This window comes from Scyliorhinus torazame, chromosome 9, assembly GCF_047496885.1.
Source record: "Scyliorhinus torazame isolate Kashiwa2021f chromosome 9, sScyTor2.1, whole genome shotgun sequence".
Lineage (NCBI taxonomy): Eukaryota > Metazoa > Chordata > Chondrichthyes > Carcharhiniformes > Scyliorhinidae > Scyliorhinus > Scyliorhinus torazame.
The window spans coordinates 22,075,162-22,097,134 of NC_092715.1; the positions used below are offsets into that span (position 1 = coordinate 22,075,162).

Consider the following 21,973-nt stretch of genomic DNA (forward strand, 5'->3'; position numbering starts at 1 on the left):
CTTCATGAACCTCGCAAACTCCTCACTCGTGAATGGAGTGCCGTGACCAGCACCTCGGGGAGGCCATGCGTACTAAAAGACAAATGCATCTTCTCAATTGTTGCGCAGGACGTTGTGCCCAGCATCTTATGCACCTCTAGCCATTTAGACTGGGCGTCGATTAACAGAAGGAACATAGATCCTTGAAAAGGGCCTGCGAAATCCGCATGCAAGCGCGCCCAAGGCCGCCCTGGCCATTCCCAGTGATGTAGGGGCGCGGCCGGCGGAAGCTTCTGATGCTCCTGGCAAATGGAGCCGCTTTGGGCCAGCTTCTCAATGTCAGTGTCGAGGCCTGGCCACCAGACATAGCTCCGGGCCAACATTTTCATTTTGGTCACACCTGGATGCCCATTGTGCAAGTCTCTTAGTATCAGCTCCTGTCTTTTTTCCGGGACAATCACACGCGTCCCCCACAAGAGGATGCCGTCTTCCACGCTGAATTCTGAAAGCTTGGAGGAAAATGCCCCCAACTCGCCTGGGAGCTGTCTATGCTGCCCACCATACAGGACTATGTGCCGAACCTTTGACAGGACTGGCTCCGTCTGGGTCCACTCACGGATCTGTGATGCCGTGACAGGCAAGGTGTCCATAAAATTTAGGGTTGCAACCACCTCACCGGTTGTGGGGGTCGACATGGGGCCGGTCGATAAAGGCAATCGGCTCAGAGCGTCGGCATTCGCTATCTGCGTTCCTGGTTTGTGCTCCAGAGAATACTCGTATGCAGCGAGCAACAAAGCCCAGCGCTGGATCCGTGCGGAAGCAATGGGCGGTATTGGCTTATCCTCGCTGAAAAGTCCCAGCAGAGGCTTATGATGAGTCACGATAGTGAAATGGCGGCCATACACGTACTGGTGGAAGCGTTTCACCGCAAAAACCACTGCCAGGCCCTCCTTCTCGATCTGCGCATACTTTTTCTCCGCTGCGGGAGATGTGTCAATGTGCGGGAGGCGAAAGCTATCAGCCGCTCGGCCCCATTCTCCATCTTGTGGGACAGGACGGCCCCAATACCATACGGGGATGCATCACATGTGACGAGCAAAGGCTTTCCAGGATCATCGTGGGTTAGTAACCCAGACAACGACAATTGTTGCTTTACCCGCCGGAAAGCGGTTTCTTGCGGCTGACCCCAAACCCAGGTGTGATTTTTCTTTAGCAGAAGGTGCAAAGGGGCCAGCGTAGTTGCCAGATTGGGGAGGAACTTCCCGTAATAGTTTACAAGACCGAGAAAAGAACGAAGATGCGAAGTGTCAGTCGGGGCGGGGGCCTGTTGAATTGCGCGCACCTTCTCTGCGATGGGGTGCAAACCTTCGCGGTCCACCCGATAACCTATGTAGACTCCTTCCTTTGCCTGAAATACGCACTTTGTGCAACGTAAACGGACTCCAGCCTCCGAAAAGCGTCTAAGGACAGCCTCCAGATTTTCCAAATGTTCCTGCTCCGACGTCTCTATAATTAAAACGTCATCTAAGTAGACAGCGACACGCAGTAAACCTCTCAAAATGCCCTCCATAACACGTTGAAAAATAGCGCAGGCAGAGGATACTCCAAAGGGCAACCGTGTATATTCATACAGGCCCCGGTGTGTATTAATCGTTACATATGGTCGGGAGGCAGGGTCCAGCTCCGACTGTAGGTAGGCGTGACTCATATCTAATTTTGTGAATGAGAGTCCGCCTGCAAGCTTCGCGGAGAGATCCTCTATGCGAGGCATTGTATATCAGTCGAGTCGGGAAGCCGTATTCACTGTAAGTTTATAGTTGCCACACAAGCGAACTGTGGCATCTGACTTCATTACAGGTACAATTGGTGCTGCCCAGTCAGCGAAACGGACGGGCCTGATAATACCCAAACTCTCCAAACGAGTGAGCTCCCCTTCTACCTTCTCGAGCAAGGCGTAAGGCACCGGGCGCGCCTGGAAATAGCGCGGCGTGGCTCCTGGTTTGACTTGGATACGGGCTACGGCCCCTTTTATTTTCCCCAAACCAGGCTGGAATACATCTGGGTATCGTCCTAGCACCTCAGTCAGCCCTCCAGAAACTTTTTGGAGGATGTGCTGCCATTGCAACCGCAAATGGCGCAACCAGTCCCGACCCAACAGGCTGGGCCCATGGCCGCGCATCACGAAGACCGCTGCGCCAGTGTCCAATTCCATCTCAAGCGAGTGACCATTGATCCGTACTGTCACCTTAATGGGGGCCACACGGGAAGCTGCCACACAATGCAGCTGCAGGCAGTCGTCCTCCATCGCCATGTCCTCAGGAGTAGTTGCCACAGGTTCATCCACATGGAAGGTACGGCCCCTGGGCTGGTCACAGTTTCGGTCGGAACGACGGCGCCTCTGCGCCCCCAGGACCGTCGTCCGCGACGGGGTCGGCGCCTACAAGTCTGACACGGACATGGCTCCTCGTCCATTGGTTCTGGAGAATGCTCCCTTTGGGGAGGAATGTCCGACGGCCACTGGCGTCGATCCAGACGTCGCCTCACCCAAGGTACCGCAGGAGTGCGGGGGACGTTTTCGGACGGAAGGGGTTGCGCCCCAAGGCATGCACCTCCATTCCCTGTCGCTCCTGCACTCCTCGTTCTGCGCTCTCTCGGGACAATACTATTTGAATGGCCTGTTGAAAAGTCAATGTTGGCTCAGCTAACAACTTTCTCTGGGTGGCCGCATTGTTAATACCGCAAACCAAACGGTCACGTAACATTTCTGAGGCTTTAGAGAGGGTGCAGAAGAGATTTACCAAGATGTTGCCTGGTATGGAGGGCATTAGCTCTGAGGAGAGGTTGAATAAACTTGGTTTGTTCTCACTGGAACGAAGGAGGTTGAGGGGCGACCTGACAAAGGTCTACAAAATTATGAGGGGCACAGACAGAGTGGATAGTCAGAGACTTTTCCCCAGGATAGAGGGGTCAATTACTAGGGGGCATAGGTTTAAGATGCGAGGGGCAAGGTTTAGAGGAGTTGTACGAGACAAGTTTTTTACACAGAGGGTAGTGGGTGCCTGGAACTCGCTGCCGGAGGATGTGGTGGAAGCAGAGACGATAGTGACGTTTAAGGGGCATCTTGACAAATACATGAATAGGATGGGAATAGAGGGATACGGACCCAGGAAGTGTAGAAGATTTTAGTTTAAATGGGCAGCATGGTCGGCGCAGGCTTGGAAGTCCGAAAGGCCTGTTCCTGTGCTGTACTTTTCTTTGTTCTTTGTTCACCAGTGAAGAAATACTCTGTATTTCTGTTTTCTCTACTCCTCATATTTATCCACATTGTATTCCAATTTTGTGCCCAATCACTTCGCCTCTACAAATCCCCTTGGAACATGTTGTTAAAATATTATTCCTTACGTGCAGGAGTAATGATTTTCTGAATCAATGCTGCTACCCCCTGCTGTTCTTTCCTTACCCCATAGAACCATAGAATCCCTACAGTGCAGAAGGAGGCCATTCAGTCCATCATGTCTGCACCGACCCTTTGGAGAGAGCACCCTTCCTCGGCTCACTTCCTCACCCTATCCCTGTAACCCCACATAACCTGCACCTCTTTGGACACTAAGGGACAATTTAGCATGGTCAATCTACCTAACCTGCACAGCTTTGGACTGTGGGAGGAAACCGGAGCATCTGGAGGAATCCCACGCAGACACGGGGAGATGGGCAAACTCAACACAGGCAGCCACCCAAGTCTGTCATTGAACCCAGCTCCCTGGCGCTGTGAGGCAGCAGTGCTAACCACTGTGCCATCACTGTGTCACAAAAATTAAAATTAAGAATATAAGCCAAAAGTGCCTTTGTGGGAAATATATTGGGATTAAATAGTTTCCTGGCCATTGTATCTGGTGAAGATGGCATATGGGGCTGAATTCTCCGCCGGCGGGATGCTCCGTTTTGCCGGCAGCCTGGGGGTTTCCTGACGGTGTGGGGCTGCCCCACAATGGGGAACCCCATTGACCAGCTGGCGTGACGGAGCATCCTGCCGGCGGGGTGAAACAGAAATGTGGCGGGGCGAGGCAGAGACTGCAGATCATGGTGTATTTGCTTGAAGAGCTGGTTGGCGAATCAGCTGTCTAACTCCTTGTATTTTATCCTCTTTGAGTTGGATAACAGCTTGAGATCATTTAGTGCTTCTTCATTCTGAATAAATGGAAGGGATCATGATGGGAATGGAGGTTTTAAAAAAAAAGTCACTGGCATGGCCCTCATAACCAATCGTAAATTGCACATTCTTCTATTGTAGGAGCACCTCATGGAAGCTAACATTGACCAATTCCGGTGTGCCATGTCATGGGAGTCCAACTATAAAAAGGTACAGTATATATTTTGTTCATAATTTGTAAAGTGTATGTGGAACAACTTGCATTTCTCATTCCGCTGTTCATGGGGAAGAAGGTACCGTTTACTTGAAGAGGGAAATGAAAAGAGCATCTAACAGGATGGGAAAAGGGGGTGATGGGAGGGTGAAGATAAAGGAGCTGCAATAGAGTGAGATTTTGAAAGTCTTTTGAAAGTAGGAATGGAGGTGGTAAGGCAGTGTAAAAACCACCTGGAAATTCAACAGGACAAGAGCGTAGGAGCTGAAAGATTCGGGAATTTGGACTAAGAGAGGCCCAGTTTCAGAACATTAGGATTAATGCTGTGATATAATGGAGGAAATCACTAAGTTAGGCCAGAGCAAAGCCATGGAGAAAGTTCAGAGTAAGGATGAGAATTTTGAACTCAACTCATAGGAGTATGAGTGGAGCAATGAATCTTTGGGAGGACACAAGTATGGTATTTTGTGAGGATGAAGACACAACATTTTGGGTGAATTGAAGCTTGGGGAGGATTTGAGGCCAGAAAAACAACTTTTGCAGGGAAGGGGCCAACATGCAGGGGGAAGAAAATCTTGTTTGCAGATTGGGTGTGGGGTTGAACTTGAGCTTAGGTTTGGGAAAATTGCTCAGGTTCCCCATCTCTTGACTCAACCTGAAGGGGTAGCTGGGGAGATTAATGGAGCCAGGGTCAGAACTACTGGTGGGAGCCAAAAAGGGCATTGTCAGTAGACAATAGAGGAAGGGACATTGGAGGAGGTTGGAATTCCAACAGTATTCCGAGTTGGCAAAGAACTAAGGAGGATAACGAAAGGCAAATGGCCATATTGTCATTTCTGACACTGTTGAATGCAATCTCAGTGTTCTAAGTAAACCCGACAGGAAGGCCTCAAACTGAGGCAGATGAGAACCTAGTAATGCAAAGAGGGGCAGCAGCCCCAGGAAAGTGATAAAACAGCAGAACTGAATACTCCTACAGAAGCTAATTGATGGACAACGGTAGTTTTAATGCCTCTAGTGCACAAAATGTATTTGCCATGGTAAATATTTGATATCGTCATGTAACTTAAAGTCTCCCTGGCTTCAGAACTTTGTCAATTCAAATTATTTTGTTATTTCGAATCACTGCTCCAAGTCCAACAGTCAGATTATTATTAGTAGTCAGAAACTAAATGCAAAGAGTTTTCTAGAAATTGCACACAATAGGAAATTAGGAGTGTCGAGTTAGTAAAATTCTGTTCAGTGAGGTATGTCTTCCTGGTATTCCAATGCAATGGTGTAAGAGCGGAGTGCAATGACCCAAGGACAGGGTGCGATGGTCCAAGGACATGTGCAAGTTTATAGTCTCTTTACACGTGTAAGTTTCTTCTTCGCAGGGTGCCCAGTCCTTGTTCTGCTGTCCTCAGTAGGTGCAGTGTGGATGCTGAGTGTCTCTCCATGGGGAAGAAGCTCAGGCAGATCAGCATGGGATGATGAACTTGGCTAGTAGCCAGCTCAAGAATGAGCTGGGATTTATACAATGGCTTTCAGAACATCTCAGAACACTTCACAGTCAATGATTTACTTCAAATGCACTTCACTGTTTATTAAGGAATTGCAACAGCCAGTTACTGTTTTATTGCTCCAGGTTAAAGTCCAACAGGTTTGTTTCGATGTCACTAGCTTTCGGAGCGCTGCTCCTTCCTCAGGTGAATGCAGAGGTCTGTTCCAGAAACACATATATAGACAAATTCAAAGATGCCAAACAATGCTAGGAATGCGAGCATTAGCAGGTGATTAAATCTTTACAGATCCAGAGATGGGGTAACCCCAGGTTAAAGAGGTGTGAATTGTATCAATTCACACCTCTTTAACCTGGGGTTACCCCATCTCTGGATCTGTAAAGATTTAATCACCTGCTAATGCTCGCATTCCTAGCATTGTTTGGCATCTTTGAATTTGTCTATATATGTGTTTCTGGAACAGACCTCTGCATTCACCTGAGGAAGGAGCAGCGCTCCGAAAGCTAGTGACATCGAAACAAACCTGTTGGACTTTAACCTGGTGTTGTAAGACTTCGTACTGTGCTCACCCCAGTCCAACGCCGGCATCTCCACATCATGTTTTATTGCTGTTATCTATGAGATAAATTTTGGACAGGATACTTTATTTCTATTTTTGATAGTGTGATAAAATCTTTAGTATCCACTTGAAGGGACAGGCAGAGCCTCAGTTCAATATCAAGACAGTATGGCACTCCTTCAGTTCTTCATTACAGTGCCAGCCTAGGTTACGATGTGGAGATGCCGGCGTTGGATTGGGGTGAGCACATTAAGAAGTCTTACAACACCAGGTTAAAGTCTAACAGGTTTGTTTCGAATCACTAGATTTCAGAGCGCAGCTCCTCACCGCACAGGACCTTCAACCGACGTTATACACCAGATACATCGATGACATTTCTTTCCTTTGGACCCATGGCAAAGAATCACTAAAACGACGACACGATGACATCAATAAGTTCCATCCCCCCATCAGACTCACCATGGATGACACTCCAGAATCGTTGCATTCTTGAACACACTTATCTCCATCAAGGACGGTCACCTCAGCACTTCGCTGTACAGCAAGCCCACGGATAACCTCACGATGCTCCACTTCTCCAGCTTCCACCCTAAACACATTAAAGAAGCCATCCCCTATGGACAAGCCCTCCATGTACACAGGATCTGCTCAGACGAGGTGGAGCGTAACAGACATCTACAGATGCTGAAAGATGCCCTCGTACGAACGGGATATGCTGCTCGACTCATCGATCGACAGTTCCAACGCGCCACAGCAAAAAAACGCACCAACCTCCTCAGAAGACAAACACGGGACACATCTGACAGAGTACCCTTCGTCGTCCAGTCCTTCCCCGGAGCGGAGAAACTACGACATCTTCTTCGCAGCCTTCACACGTCATCGATGAAGACGAACATCTTGCCAAGGTCATCCCCACACCCCCACGACTTGCCTTCAAACAACCGCGCAACCTCAAACAGACCATTGTTTGCAGCAAACTACCCAGCCTTCAGAACAGCGACCACGACACCACACAACCCTGCCATGGCAACCTCTGCAAGACGTGCCAGATCATTGACATGGGTACCACCAGAACACCACCCACCAGGTATGTGGTACACACTCGTGCGACTCGGCCAACGTTGTCTACCTCATACGCTGCAGGAAAGGATGTCCCGAGGCGTGGTACATTGGCAAGACCATGCAGACGCTGCGACAACGGATGAACGGACATCGCACGACAATCGCGAGGCAGGAATGTTCCCTTCCAGTCGGGGAACACTTCAGCAGTCAAGGGCATTCAGCCTCTGATCTTCGGGTAAGCGTTCTCCAAGGCGGCCTTCCGGGCGCGCGACAACGCAGAATCGCCGAGCAGAAACTTATAACCAAGTTCCGCACACGAGTACAGCCTCAGGGACCTTGGATTCATGTTGCATTACATTCACCCCCCACTATCTGGCTTGGGCTTGCGAAATCCTACCAGCTGTCCTGGTTTGAGACAATTGACACCTCTTTAACCTGGGATTACCCCTCTCTCTGGATCTATAAAGACTTAATTACCTACAAATGCTCGCATTCAAAGTATCGTCTTGCATCTTCGACTTTGTCTAAATATATGTTTCTGGAACATACCTCTTCATTCACCTGAGAAAGGAGCAGTGTTCCGAAAGCTAGTGATTCGAAACAAACCTGTTGGACTTTCACCTGGTGTTGTAAGACTTCTTACCGAGCCTAGGTTATGTTCTCAAGTCTTGAGAGTTGAATCTGAACCTTCTGACTCGAGGGCTGCGAACACTACCCCACCACCAAGCTGACAGAAGAATATTAAGAGGCTTGGGTGAAGATCACCTGCCCATGTCATCAGGGAGTGCCTTTCTCATTCAATAATTTTTCCTCTCTGTCAACAAGAACATATATTTATACGGTGCCTGTAATGTAATAAACCACCCAAGACACTTTTACAGGAGAGTAATTAAACTAAATATGACACTGAAACACAAGGAGATATTAGGGCAGTTGACCAAAAACTCGGTCAAAGTGCGAATGCTTTATGTTGGAGGGGTATAAAGAATGATTCCTGGGAATAGAGGGGTGTCCTCTGAGGCAAGGTTGATTAGAATAGACCTATACACTTTGGTGCTCAGAAGAATGAGAAGTGATCTTTAAATACCTAAGATTCTGCGGGGGGTTCAGGATAGATGCTGTGCGGCTGTTTCTCCACATGGAGAAATATCTGGAGGCTCAGAATCTGAAGATGTGGAGTCCGTGATTTAAGATTGTAATAAGACAGAGGCCAGAATTCTCCTCCGCCTGTAGCAGGGTTCCCAATGCGATGGAGAATCGGGAGTCATGATGAAAACGGGAGGGCACTGACCGGTTTCTGATGCTCCAGCTCTTCCCTGCCGATGGGATCGAGGTTCCAGCTGGCTGCTAGCCAAATTCATCATCCCATACTGATCTGCCTTAGCTTCTTCCCTGTGCACCCATTTGCATCCACTTAGCAGGCCGCGACCCATGTTCTATAGGCCTTTGTGATTCTCTGGTCCTCTGGGCCAGGAATCACATGGGCGGAATTTACTGCAGGTATTTCCCAGCATGGTCCTGACATGGTGGGCCTCACGATGGGCCAAGGGGGTAACTCCTTAAGGGAGTTTCCCCCAGAGTTCATCAGAGACCCACCCCCTCCACCCCACCCCCACAATGCAAGACCTGCCCACCCCACCCCACCAGACCCCCCCCCCCGAGACTCTCCAAATAAAGAGACCCCAGAGACCTCCTAAAAAGAGACCCCAGAGACCCCCTAAATAGGGAGAACTACCTCAAACCCCTCAGTAAAGAGACTCCTGTCAGAAAGCCCCCCAGATAAGAGACCCCTGTTAGGAACCCCACATAGAAAATAGACTCCTGTCTACAAGCTGGAGAGCAGTCCAGACAGAGGCAGTGAAAAGAATTACTGTTGTAACACTCACCTGAACAATACCTGCTGGCTCAGACTAAGGAAGCTCCACATGTCATTTTCAGGAAAGAGAAACAAGTTGCCTTTGTTTAAACCCCTTAGATGGCTGCAAGCCATTCATTCGTTTCCCTTGCTGGGCTGTGAGTGACATATGCAGCTGTTAACCTTGCTTCATTCATCTTCCTCCACGATTGAGTAACTCTGAGGTGCTCTAACCATATGTTTATAAACATCAAACACTTCAAAGAGAGTTACATGTATTCCAATCACCCCCCTTCACACTTGAGTAATTTTGAAGTGGTCAGCTGGAAATTATAATAATCATAATCTTTATTAGTTCCAGGTAATATTCAATTAGTGTCACAAGCAGGCTTACTTAACACTGCAATAAAGTTACTGTGAAAATCCCCGAGTCACCACACTCTGGCGCCTGTTCGGGTACACAGAGGGAGAATTCAGCACCTAACAAGCACGTCTTTCGGGACTTGTGGGAGGAAACTCCGGAGCGCCCGGAGGAAACCCACGCAGATTTGGGGAGAACATGCAGACTCCGCGCAGACAGTGAATCCGGGAATCGAACCCGGCGCCCTGGCGCTGTGAAGCAACAGTACTAACCACTGTAGCTGTTGGCTTGACTGTCAAGTGCTTCCCAATTGTACTGTGGGAAGCCCATGGTTGATAAGAGATTCTCTTTCAATGATTCATATGTCTGTAGGTTACAATGACAGTCCAAAGGTTTACCATAGGCATCCATGATTACAACCAAGAAGGAATTATGATTTGCTGTATGTTTTCGACCTGGTAAACTGCGTTCTATTAGATGTATTGCAATAAATTCCCCATTCACCGCTGTCATCATCTGTCAGCTGGTCTCTTCAAACTTCCTTCTCTTTTTAAGAAATCTTCTGAATCTTTATCCTTATTGGCTGATATAGGAAGTCTTGATGATGTCATCACAGAGACTTCCAGATCCTACTTAATTAATGAAGAAACATTGAAAATAGGAGCAGGAGTAGACCATTCGGCCCTTTGAGCCTGCTCCGTCATTCAATATGATCACGGCTGATCCTCTAACTCAACACCATACTCCCAAGCCCGCTCCATATCCCTTGATGCCTTCAGAGTCTAGAAATCTATCTGTTTCCTTCTTAAATATATTCAGTGACTTGGTCTTCGCAGCTTTCTGCGGTAGAGAATTCCACAGGCTGACCACTCTCTGAGTGAAGAGGTTTCTCCTCATCTCAGTCCGAAATGACCTACCCCCGTATCCTGAGACTGTGACGCCTTGTTCTAGATTCCCCAGCCAGAGGAAACAACATTGCTGCACCAGTCTGTCCAGCCCTGTCAGAATTGTATTCATTTCAATTAGACCCCCTCTCATTCTCCTAAATTCCAATGAATACAGGCCCAGTCGACCCAAATTCTCCTGATGTGTTGGAGCAGGGTCAGGGCTAAATAGCTGGCTTTTAAAGCAGACCAAAGCAGGCCAGCAGCGCAGGTTCAATTCCCGTACCAGCCTCCCTGAACAGGTGCCGGAATGTGGCGGCTAGGGGCTTTTCACAGTAACTTAATTTGAAGCCTACTTGTGACAATAAGCGATTTTCATTTTCATTTCATATCACCCGAAGCAGTTACATTAGCTGGAATTTTGTCCGACATTGGCAAAGGCCGATGTTGGGCGTGAAAAGTGGCGTTGAAGCCAACGACAACAATGGCGGATTTCTCCACCATATAATGCGGGATTTTGAAAAAAAAAACTTGAAGTCACGGGTCCCACAATGGATTGGATTGGATTGGATTTGTTTATCGTCACGTGTGCCGAAGTACAGTGAAAAATATTGCTGTATTGCTGGCCTCTGATTTGCCTGCCCCACCAGCAACTCAAGCACTTGGTGATCCAGGGCGCCAATTTTAAAGGCCACCCCAGCGTTCAGTAAGCAAACCAGTTCACCCAGGTGCACCTGCCTGGCATCCCCATGCACTATCCAAGCACATCCCTCTTTCCCCTGGGAGTACTGCTCGCCAGGTGCAGGCCTTTGGACACCAGCCATGCTTCACGCCATTCTGCCATCATGCTGCCATGGATGGATCTTTTGATGTGGAGGGATGATTCCGGTGTACCTGCCTGATGATTAGTTGATTTATGATAATGAGGTACCCTGTATTTCATGTTAGGACACACGACCCGTCACTGACTGGGGGACAATCGTGTCATGCTTTCACATTGTCGAGAAACACAACTTTGGCCTTCTTGCGACATTTTGTGCTCCCTATCACCGAACCCGTCGATGCGAGCAGGGGTGGAAAAGCCTGGCCATTGTACCTGTTGCGGTGAATTGGACTGTTATTAGTAGTTGCACTGTTATTAATGAAAATGAAATGGAAATCGCTTATTGTCACAAGTAGGCTTCAAATGAAGTTACTGTGAAAAGCCCCTAGTCGCCACATTCCGGCGCCTGTTTGGGGAGGTTGGTACGGGAATTGAACCGTGCTGCTGGCCTGCCTCGGTCTGCTTTAACAGCCAGCTATTTATCCCTGTGCTTATCCAGCCCCTTGATGGGCTTAAAATTCACAAACTTGTTCAATGTCTCATCGCCTATATCTGCTTTATGTTGCCAGTTCTACAAGTCACAACTAAATTGTGGAGCTGTGGGCAACTGTTTTATACTGTGGGCAGGGGATCTCCACATCTCACAATTGAGTGGTCAATGAAATCTTGCATGCATGGCGTGCACATAGCTCCATATTACCTCATTTGATTTTGAATAAATAGCCTTCAAGGTAAGGTCTGCCCATAAATAGATCCATTGTAAAGCACGGGCTGGATTCTCTGTTTGGGAGACTAAGTGTTGATGCCAGCAGAGCATGTGTGGACTTTCCTGACAGAAATATCGGCGCAAGACCCTTACTGGTTCTGGTACCGGCGAGGGGCTAGCACCGGTGCCGAGTGAAACTCCCGCGGATAGCGCCGAAAACGGCCAGAGAATGGCCGGGTCCCGGGCTTCGCATGCGCACAGCTGACGACCTGCACCGGTCACGCTGTAAAACATGGCGCTGCCATGCCCGAACCCAATCAGCCAACCACGACCCCACAGTCCATGCCCTGCCCACCCCCACCAGTCACCCCAGCCCTAGCAGAGCCCCCCCCTCCCCCTCCCCCTCCCCCCCCGGCCAGCGGCATGGATCCTGGCCGGATGTGGCGGCGCTGGACACTGCCCGCAACCGGCACTACCGGGTTCCCGCACACTCGCGTCCACACGTGACCCGTGCCGTCGGTAACTCGGCCCATAGAGGGCGGAGCATCGTGGCTGGGCCGGCCGATGGCACACCAACGGCAGTTTGGAGGGGGCGGAGCATGGCGGACCGGCGTCAAACCCCCACCGGCCCCGATTCCAGCGTCGGAATCCATTCTTGGCCGATCGCCGATCACAATTTCGGCGTTGGGCTACAGAGAATCCAGCCCCATGTCTTTTGTACACTCAACCTCTTAATTACATGTTACATAAGATAGAATCTAACAACCTGCAAGAATGACCCTTTTAAAAGCTGCTCCTACCACCTACACAAATGAATTAGAATCGAACACTGTGCTGATGTACAAAGGTTTTCAGAATGATCTTCCACAGTTATTTCTGTTGCTATAGTTACTTACTTGTCTTCCTTTGTAACCCTGACAGCGAGTTTTGTCTGAAATTATGAAGGAGGAAGAGGCCAAGCTGAAACACAAAGTTCAAAAAGCACGACCAACCCCTGCACAGATGGTAAGACAAGATAGGTTATTTTAAAAGGATAATGCCTCTGTTAAACTAACAAGGAAATGTCATAGGAACGTGTTTAGTGTGTGTTAATAACACTAACAAAAATCTTGAGGCTATAATGTTTCAAGAGGCTCTGCATTGAATTTTACAATAATTTGCAAAAAACTCCTGCAAGTTAATTCAACACGATTTTCCCTTCAGAAATCCATGCTAATGAAATGAAAATGGCTTATTGTCACAAGTAGGCTTCAATGAAGTTACTGTGAAAAGCCCCTAGTTGCCACATTCCGGCGCCTGTTTGGGGAGGCTGTTACGGGAATTGAACCGTGCTGCTGGCCTGCCTTGGTCTGCATTCAAAGCCAGCGATTTAGCCCTGTGCTAAACAGCCCCTAAACGCACATCTGTCCATGCTTTGACAAAGAGTCGCCCAGACTCAAAACATTAACTTATTCTCTCGCCGCAGATGCTATCAGACACGTTGAGATTGTCCAGCATTTTCTGTCTTTGTTTCAGATTTCAGCATCCGCAGTCATTTGCTTTTATTCCCACGTGATCATTAATTCTATCCTGAATAATTGTTTCTGGAAGCTTCCCCACCACTGAAGTTAAACTGCCTGGTTTGTATTTGCCGGCCTTCTCTTTGCAACCTTTATTGAACAAGGGTGTATTGTTTGCAATTCTCCAGTCAATGGGTGTTGGATATCCATGGTCAGCAACATCCTTTCAGGGCATGGCACCTGTGTGGTGAATGTATAATGACTGATAATTCACCAGTGCGCTGTGTTATGTTATTAACCCTGTGGGCTCTACCTATGGGCCATTGTGTGTCTTCACCCACAGGGGATATGTTGGTGCATGTACGGGCTCCGCCCATGCCTCCACGCCCTTTATAGGAAGTATAAGAGCTGCTGACCTGCGGGGCTGCCTTCAGTGTTGTACCGGTCAGAGGCAGGCTCAGTTCTAAACTGATTAAAACCACGGTTTACTTCTCCACGTGTCTTCGAGTGAATTGATGGTCGCATCAACCTGACAAAGAGGAGGCTCATTCTGGTGAATCTGCTCTGTCCCTCCGGGACCAATATATGCTCCCTGAGGTGCAAAACATTGAATTGAATGCAGTCAGTACTCCAGATGGGATCTGGTTAAGGCATCACCTTCTCCCATAATATCATAATTTCCAATATTTGTGGGTTTTGCTTTGAGAGATCACTCCCCATTCGTGTTCACAATTTCATTTTCCCCCTGAATACAATTTCTGAAGTTGCAGTTTCCCTTTATTGGGTTAGGTGCAGCCCTGGGACAATTTTATAGCCTTTTGTCTACAAATAACACTGTCTGGAGTTGCCTGAAATGAGTTTTATGTTTTTAAAATCCATTTTGCTCTTGCATTGGACCAGTGACCATGATGAGCACAGGGAAGAATATATATTGTTAAGTCATCAAGTTTAAAAAGTCTCCTGATCTTCTGAGTGCTCCTGCGGCTGTGTTGATATTTAGAGTTTCTTCTGCATTTTCTAGCTGGCAGTGTGAAGTCACGATCTGCTAATCAAAAGGTGCAAACAGCTTCTCAAACACAGTTAACAACCCAGCTCAGCCAGTGAGCAGCACTCACTTGGAAACTTATTTCCACAGTTTAAATGATAAAAAATTGCAAGGAACCAGTCACCAGAATGCTACGTGCTTTACATTTAATTCCTTATTTTCAATCTCGGGATTTAACATTGACTTGTTCTGACTCACCTGGGTCAAGGATCTCAGAGCAGCTGGCAGAACCGCCTGAGGGGGGGGGGAACCCCTGTGAAAAGCAGTAGTCCAGGCTAATGCCCTGGGACATGGGTTCAAATCCTTCCATGACAGTCGATGGAATTAAATTAATAGATTCTGGAATATAAAGTCTCAGTAATGGTGACCATGAAACTATCAGCGCTTTATTATAAAAAGCCATCTGGTTCACTAATGTCCTTTTGGAGAGGAGATCTGTTAGTCCTACATGTGACTCCAGGCCCACAGCAATGTGGTTGACTCTTGACTGTTCTCTGAAATGGCCGAGCAAACCACTGAGCTCAAAGGCCATAAGGGATGGGCAACAACTGCTGACCTGTTGCCAGTGACACCCCATGAAAGAAAAAAAGAGGGATGTAGTCATAATTTATGCAACTGGGTAAGAGATTAGCAAGAACAAACTTAAAAGTAGTAGAACGTAGAACATACAGTGCAGAAGGAGGCCATTCGGCCCATCGAGTCTGCACTGACCCACTTAAGCTCTCACTTCCACCCTATCATACTAACCCAATAACCCCTCCTAACCTTTTTGGACACTAAGGGTAATTTATCATGGCCAATCCACCTAACTTGCACGTCTTTGGACTGTGGGAGGAAACCGGAGCACCCGGAGGAAACCCATGCAGACACGGGGAGAAGGTGCAGACTCCGCACAGACAGTGACCCAGCGGGGAATCGAACCTGGGACCCTGGCGCTGTGAAGCCGCTGTGCTAACCACTATGCTCCCGTGCTGCCCAAGTAATCCAGTAATCTTTGGATTACTCTCAGTCCTACACACAATTAAATATAAAAATGGGAGGCTAAATCAGATGAATGCGTGGCCGGAAAGATGATGCAGACAGGGGGGTTTTAGATTCTTGGGGCATTGGGACCAGCTCTGGGGGAGATGGGGCTTGTACAGGTCTGACAGTTGAACCTAAATAGAGAAGGACTGAGTTCCTTGCAGGACCTTTTGCTAGTGATGTTGTAGAGGGTTTGAACTAACTTGGCAGGGGTGTGGAAACCAGGAGATAATATCCAATAGGAATACCAAGGTACACAGAATACTGGGAGAGATAGATAGCACCAGAGTAGGGAACAATACATTATTAGGGTGGGGTCAGAGTATGGGCAAAGGTAATATAATCTAAATCAGGGTGTGCATGCACGTGGCAAATAAGATTGTTGAGTTACAGGCACAGATTGCCATCTGAAACTATGATGGTGTGACGAATACAGAGACCTAGCTCAAAGTAGGGCAGGACTGGGTGTTAAATATTCCTGGAGGCAGTGGCGTAGTGGTAATGTTGTAATCCAGAAACCCAGAATAATGGGTTCAAATCCCGCCACTGCAGATTGTGAAATTTGAATTCAATATATTCTGGAATTAAAAGTTTACTGATGACCCTGAAACCATTGTCAAAACCCATCTGGTTCCCTAATGTCCTTTAGGGAAGGAAATCTGCCATCCTTACCTGGTCTGGCCTACATGTGACTCCAGACCCACAGCAATGTGGTTGACTCTTAACTGCCCCCTCAAGGGCAATTAGGGGTGGGCAATAAATGCTGGCACAGCCTGCGATGCACACATCCCATGAAGGAATTTTAAAAAAACACAAGGTATTGTGGAAAGATGGGAAGGGAGGAAAGGTGGGAGGGATATTGATTATGAGAAGCATTGCAGTGCTGGAGAGTGAGGATGTTCCAGAGGAGTCAAGAACAGAATTAATTTGGCTCGGGCTAAGGACAAAATAGGTATAATTACATTGCTCAAATTAGTCTACAGGCAACAACTAACAAACTAGTTGGAAGCACAGTAAGAAGTCATACAACACCAGGTTAAAGTCAAAGAACAAGAACAAAGAAATGTACAGCACAGGAACAGGCTCTTCGGCCCTCCAAGCCTGCGCCAACCATGCTGCCCATTTAAACTAAAATCTTCTACACCTCCTGGGTCCGTATCCCTCTATTCCCATCCTATTCATGTATTTGTCAAGATGCCCCTTAAATGTCACTATCGTCCCTGCTTCCACCACCTCCTCCGGTAGCGAGTTCCAGGCACCCACTACCCTCTGTGTAAAAAACTTGCCTCGTACATCTACTCTAAACCTTGCTCCTCTCACCTTAAACCTATGCCCCCTAGTAATTGACCCCTCTACCCTGGGGAAAAGTCCAAGAGGTTTGAGACAAACCTGTTGGACTTTAACCTGGTGTTGTAAGACTTCTTACTGTGCTCACCCCAGTCCAACACCGGCATCTCCACGTCATAGTTGGAAGGATGTGGAGGAACAAATTTGCAAGAAAATAAGAAATGGATGCAAACGTTGTTGTGTATTTATTATGGAGGACCTCAATTACCCCCAAAAGACTGGTGTAAAGAGCAGAGGGGAAAGAGTTCCTAGAATGTGTTCAGGAATATTTTCTACAACAGTGTGTTGAAATCCAATGAGAAAGGAGGCACTGCGAGACCTGGGGCGCGGTTCTCCACTCCCACGCCGGTTGGGAGAATCGCCTGGGCCGACAAAATCTCCGGGAACGCCGGTCCGACGCCCTCCCGCGATTCTCCCAAGCGGCGGGAACGGCCCGGTCGAGTTTCGCGGGCTGCAGGCCGGAAAATCGCCGGAGACACCCAAAATGGCGATTCTCTGGCACCCCCGCTATTCTCAGGCCCGGATGGGCCGAACGGCCAGGCCAAAACGGTGGGTTCCCCCCGGCGCCGTCCACACCTGGTCGTTGCAGTCGTGGGCGGTGCGTGAACGCTGGGGGGGGGGGGTGGGGGAGGCCGGTGGGCGGGGGGCGAGGGGGGATCCTGCACCGGGCTTCACCTGGAATGTGGGGTGGCCCGCGATCGGTGCCCACCGATCGTTGGGCCGTCCTCTCTGAAGGAGGACCTCCTTCCTTCCGCGGCCCCGCAAGATCCGTCCCCCATTTTCTTGCGGGGCGGACTTAGAGAGGACGGCAACCACGCATGCGCGGGTTGGCGCCGGCCAACCCGCGCATGCGCGGATGACGTCCGTTATGCGGCGCCGGCCACGTCATCTATGCGGTGCCACTTTTACGCGGGCTACAAGGCCTGGCGCGGGTAGATGACGCGGCCCCGATACTGGCCCATTGTCAGGGCCTGAATCGGTCGGGACCGGGGCCGTTCCGCACCGTCGTGAACCTCGACGGCATTCACGACGGCGCGGCCACTTCGGCGTGGGAGTGGAGAATCCCGCCCCTGGTTCTTGGGAATCAGGTGGGTCAAGTAGATCACATGCTTACAGAAGAATAGGGAACAGTGATCAATGTATCATTATATTTAGGACAACTGTGGAAAAGGTCAAAGAACAATCCAGAGTACAAATAGTTAACTGGGGAAAAGCCAACTTCAATGGATTAAGAACCTATGTGGGTTAAATAAATTGGAGCCAAAAACTGTGGGGACAAAATTGTAGCAGAACAAAGAGGAGATGGTTCAGGCACAGTCAACATATATTCCCTTGAAAGGGAGGGGAAACAAATCCAGAGTTCCCTAGCTGTTTTTGATTTTTTTTCATTTATTTATTGTCACATACACTGAAGTACAGGTGAAAAGTATTTTTCTGCAGCCGAGGGAACGTACACAGTACGTACATAGAGATAAAAAGAATAATCAACAGAGTATATTGACAAATGGTACATCGACAAACAGTGATTGGTTACAGTGCGGAACAAGGGGCCAAACAAAGCAAATACATGAGCAAGAGCAGCATAGGGCGTTGTGATTAGTGTTCTTACAGGGAACAGATCATCTGAGGGGGAGTCGTTGAGGAGTCTTGTAGCTGTGGGGAAGAATTTGTTCCGATGTCTGGATGTGCGGGTCTTCAGACTTCTGTACCTTCTTTCTGATGGAAGGGTCTGGAAGAAGGCAATGCTGTCTGCCTTCCTGAGGCAGCGGGAGGTGTATACAGAATCAATGTCAGGGTGGCAAGCTTGTGTGATGCGTTGGGCTGAGTTCGCCACACTCTGCAGTTTCTTGCGATCTTGGAACAAGCAGTTGCCATACCAAGCTGTGATGCAGCCAGATAGGACGCTCTCTTTGGCACATCTGTAGAAGTGTGTGAGAGTTGATGCAGACATGCCAAATTTCTTTAGCTTCTGTAGGAAGTGGAGACGTTGTTGGGCTTTCTTGACTGTTGCACCAACGTGAGTGGACCAGGACAGATTGTTGGTGATTGTGACCCCAAGGAACTTAAAGCTATTGACCATCTCCACTTCGGAGCCATTGATGCAGTCAGGAGTGTATGGCATGCTACGCTTCCTGAAGTCAAAGAGAAAGAAATGACAAAAGAGATAGAAATGAAGAGTTTTTAAAAGTGTGCTTACTTATGACAGATAACAAGTAGAAAATACAATGGAGAACCAGGCTGAATATAGAAGGTTCAGTGGGGAGGTGAAAAAGCAACTAAGAGAAGCAAAGAGGGAGTATGAAAAGAGATGGGCAAAGAACATAGAGCAGAATCCCGAAGTTTTCTACGGGCACATAAATAGTGAAAAGGGCGGTAAAAGGAGGAGGGAATTTATACGTGGAGGCAGAGCACAAAGCTGAGGTATTAAATTAATACTTTGCACCTGTCCTTACTGAGGAAAAGATGCTATCCAGTGTTAAGCACCCCGCTTACGTTAAATGCGACGGCTTCCCAAAACCCAGAAGGGCAACTTGAACCCTGGTTCTTAGTGGTGTATGTTTTCAATTTGGTATAATGTGAGAAAAGATATGCAAACCAGAAAGGAATAGTCCAGCCATTTTGCGATGGATTAATAAATATTTAGTATCTTAAACGAAAAACACAAAACAAGAACAACTATAATACACCACAACAGTACGCTTAACTACTCTGATGGCTGTACGCACACGTTTCCTGAATTCTTGACATGCCCCTTGTTCCCAAACAACATTCAATATTATATAACCCTTTGAGCTAAATCCAGCACACAGGTTATTTGTACTCGATTGGAAAAATCAGCAAAGACGTAATCCTATCGCTTCGAGTTTTGGGTTTTAACCGGCTGTCCTACACAGAAACATACATAGAAAATAGAAGCAGAAGGCCATTCGGCACTTTGGGCCTGGTCTGCCATTCATTATGATCATGACTGATCATTAAGTAAAATACCCTGATCCCGCCTTCCCCCCATAGCCCTTTAGTCCCAAGATCTATATCTAATTCCTTCTTGAAATTACACAAGGTTTTGGCCTGAACTACTTTCTGTGGTAGCGAATTCCACATTCACCACTCTTGGGGTGAAGATATTTCTCCTCACCTCAGTCCTAAAAGGTTTACTCCTTGTCCTCAAACTATGACCCCTAGGGCGGCACAGTAGCACAGTGGCTAGCACTGTTGCTTCACAGCACCAGGGTCGCAGGTTTGATTCCCTCTTGGGTCACTGTCTGTCTGGAGTCTGCACATTCTCCCCGTGTCTGTGTAGGTTTCCTCCGGGTGCTCCGGTTTCCTCCCACAATCCGGAAAGACGTGCTCCAGCTGTGGCCTCACCAAAGTTCGATACAACTCCATCATGACCTCTCTGCTTTTGTAATCTATGCCCTGATTGATGAAAGCGAGTGTCCCATATGCCTTTTTCACCACCCTATTAACCTGCCCTTCTGCCTTCAGAGATCTATGGACAAACACGCCAAGGTCCCTTTGTACTTCGGAACTTTCCAGCATCAGACCTTTCATAGTATACTTCCTTGTTAAATTACTCCTTCCAAAGTGTATCACCTCACACTTTTCAAGGTTAAATTCCACCTGCCGTTTCTGACTGTAAGGGGCTTACATTCGTTTTTATCAGTCTCTTTCTCTTTACATACCTATAGAGACTTTTACAGTAAATTTTTATATTCCCTGCTAGTTTACTTTCATATTGTATTTTCCCCTTCTTAATCAGCCCCCGGTCTGTCTTTACTGAATTTTAAACTGTTCCCAATCCTCAGATGTATTGTTATTTTTTGCTAATTTGTATGCCTCTTCTTTGAATCTAATACAATCTCTAATTTCCCTTGTAAGCCATGGTTTGGCCACAGTTCCCTTTCTACTCTTGTGCCAAATTAACAACTTTTTGAGTTCACCTATTTGTTCATTGAATGCCTGACATGGCCTGTCCATTGTCCTTCCTTTCAGTAATGTTTCCCAGTCCATCACAGCCAACCCAACTCATACCTCATATCATTATAGTTACTTTTATTGAGATTCAGGATCCAGTCTTAGAATCAACTACCTCACTATCCACCTTGGTAAAGAATTCTGTCATGTTATGGTCACTCATCGCCAAAGATTTTCTCACAACTAGATTGCCAACTATTCCTTTCTTGTTGCACAACACCACACTCAGTCCAAGATGGCCTGTTCCCTTAGTTCCTCAATGTATTGGTCCAAAACAACATCCTGTACACACTCTTGAAATTCCTTCTCTATTGTACTGTGACTAATTTGACTCACCCAATATATATGCAGTTTAACGTCACCCATAATCACAGATGTTTCTTTAACACATGCACCTCTGATTTCCTGTCTCCTGCTATCCCAACATTACCACTGCAGTTTGGTGGTCTGTATACCACCCCTATGAATGATTTTGTCCTGTGGTGTTGCATAATTTAACCCATACAGAGTCCGCATCATCAGTGCTAATATCTTTCCTCATTATTGTACCAATATTATCTTTAATCAACAATGCAACTCCATCACATTTTCCTTCCTCTTAGCTTTAACTTCGTTTCAGCGGAGAGACTCTGCAGCTGAGTGTGGTTGCAACTGCTGCTACTGTGTCCCTTTCTCCAGTTATTGTACTATGGATGATTCATCCCTTCCCTTTGATGTTACCCACCCTGTGGACCGGCTTTTAGCATTTAAGTTCCAATTCCCTTATCTCTCTACTTTGAAGTTACCTCTTCCACATGGCATTGCTTTCCCCTAGTCACACAGGTAAACATTTGCTTTTCTTACTGATATGCTATTTCGCATCCCAAAACTTCCCTTGTAAATTCCCCTTTTTATTTTGTTTTATTTGATCCCAATTTCACTTTTTAATCTCAATTTTACCCAATTTTTAGCACCTTCCCTCTTTTTTCCAAATAAAATGTCATAATTTG

At 47.6% G+C, this 21,973-nt stretch overlaps 1 protein-coding gene across 2 annotated transcripts in view; it reads left to right on the forward strand.

Moving 5' to 3' along the window:
* cfap99 (cilia and flagella associated protein 99) overlaps positions 1 to 21,973 on the forward strand; it is a 366,971-nt gene that overhangs the window by 198,407 nt on the left and 146,591 nt on the right. For both annotated transcript variants that reach the window (XM_072515683.1, XM_072515684.1), the window contains 2 exons: positions 4,271 to 4,339; positions 13,017 to 13,100. In XM_072515683.1, the coding sequence (XP_072371784.1) occupies positions 4,271 to 4,339; positions 13,017 to 13,100 (153 nt within the window). The remainder of the gene's footprint in view (positions 1 to 4,270; positions 4,340 to 13,016; positions 13,101 to 21,973) is intronic.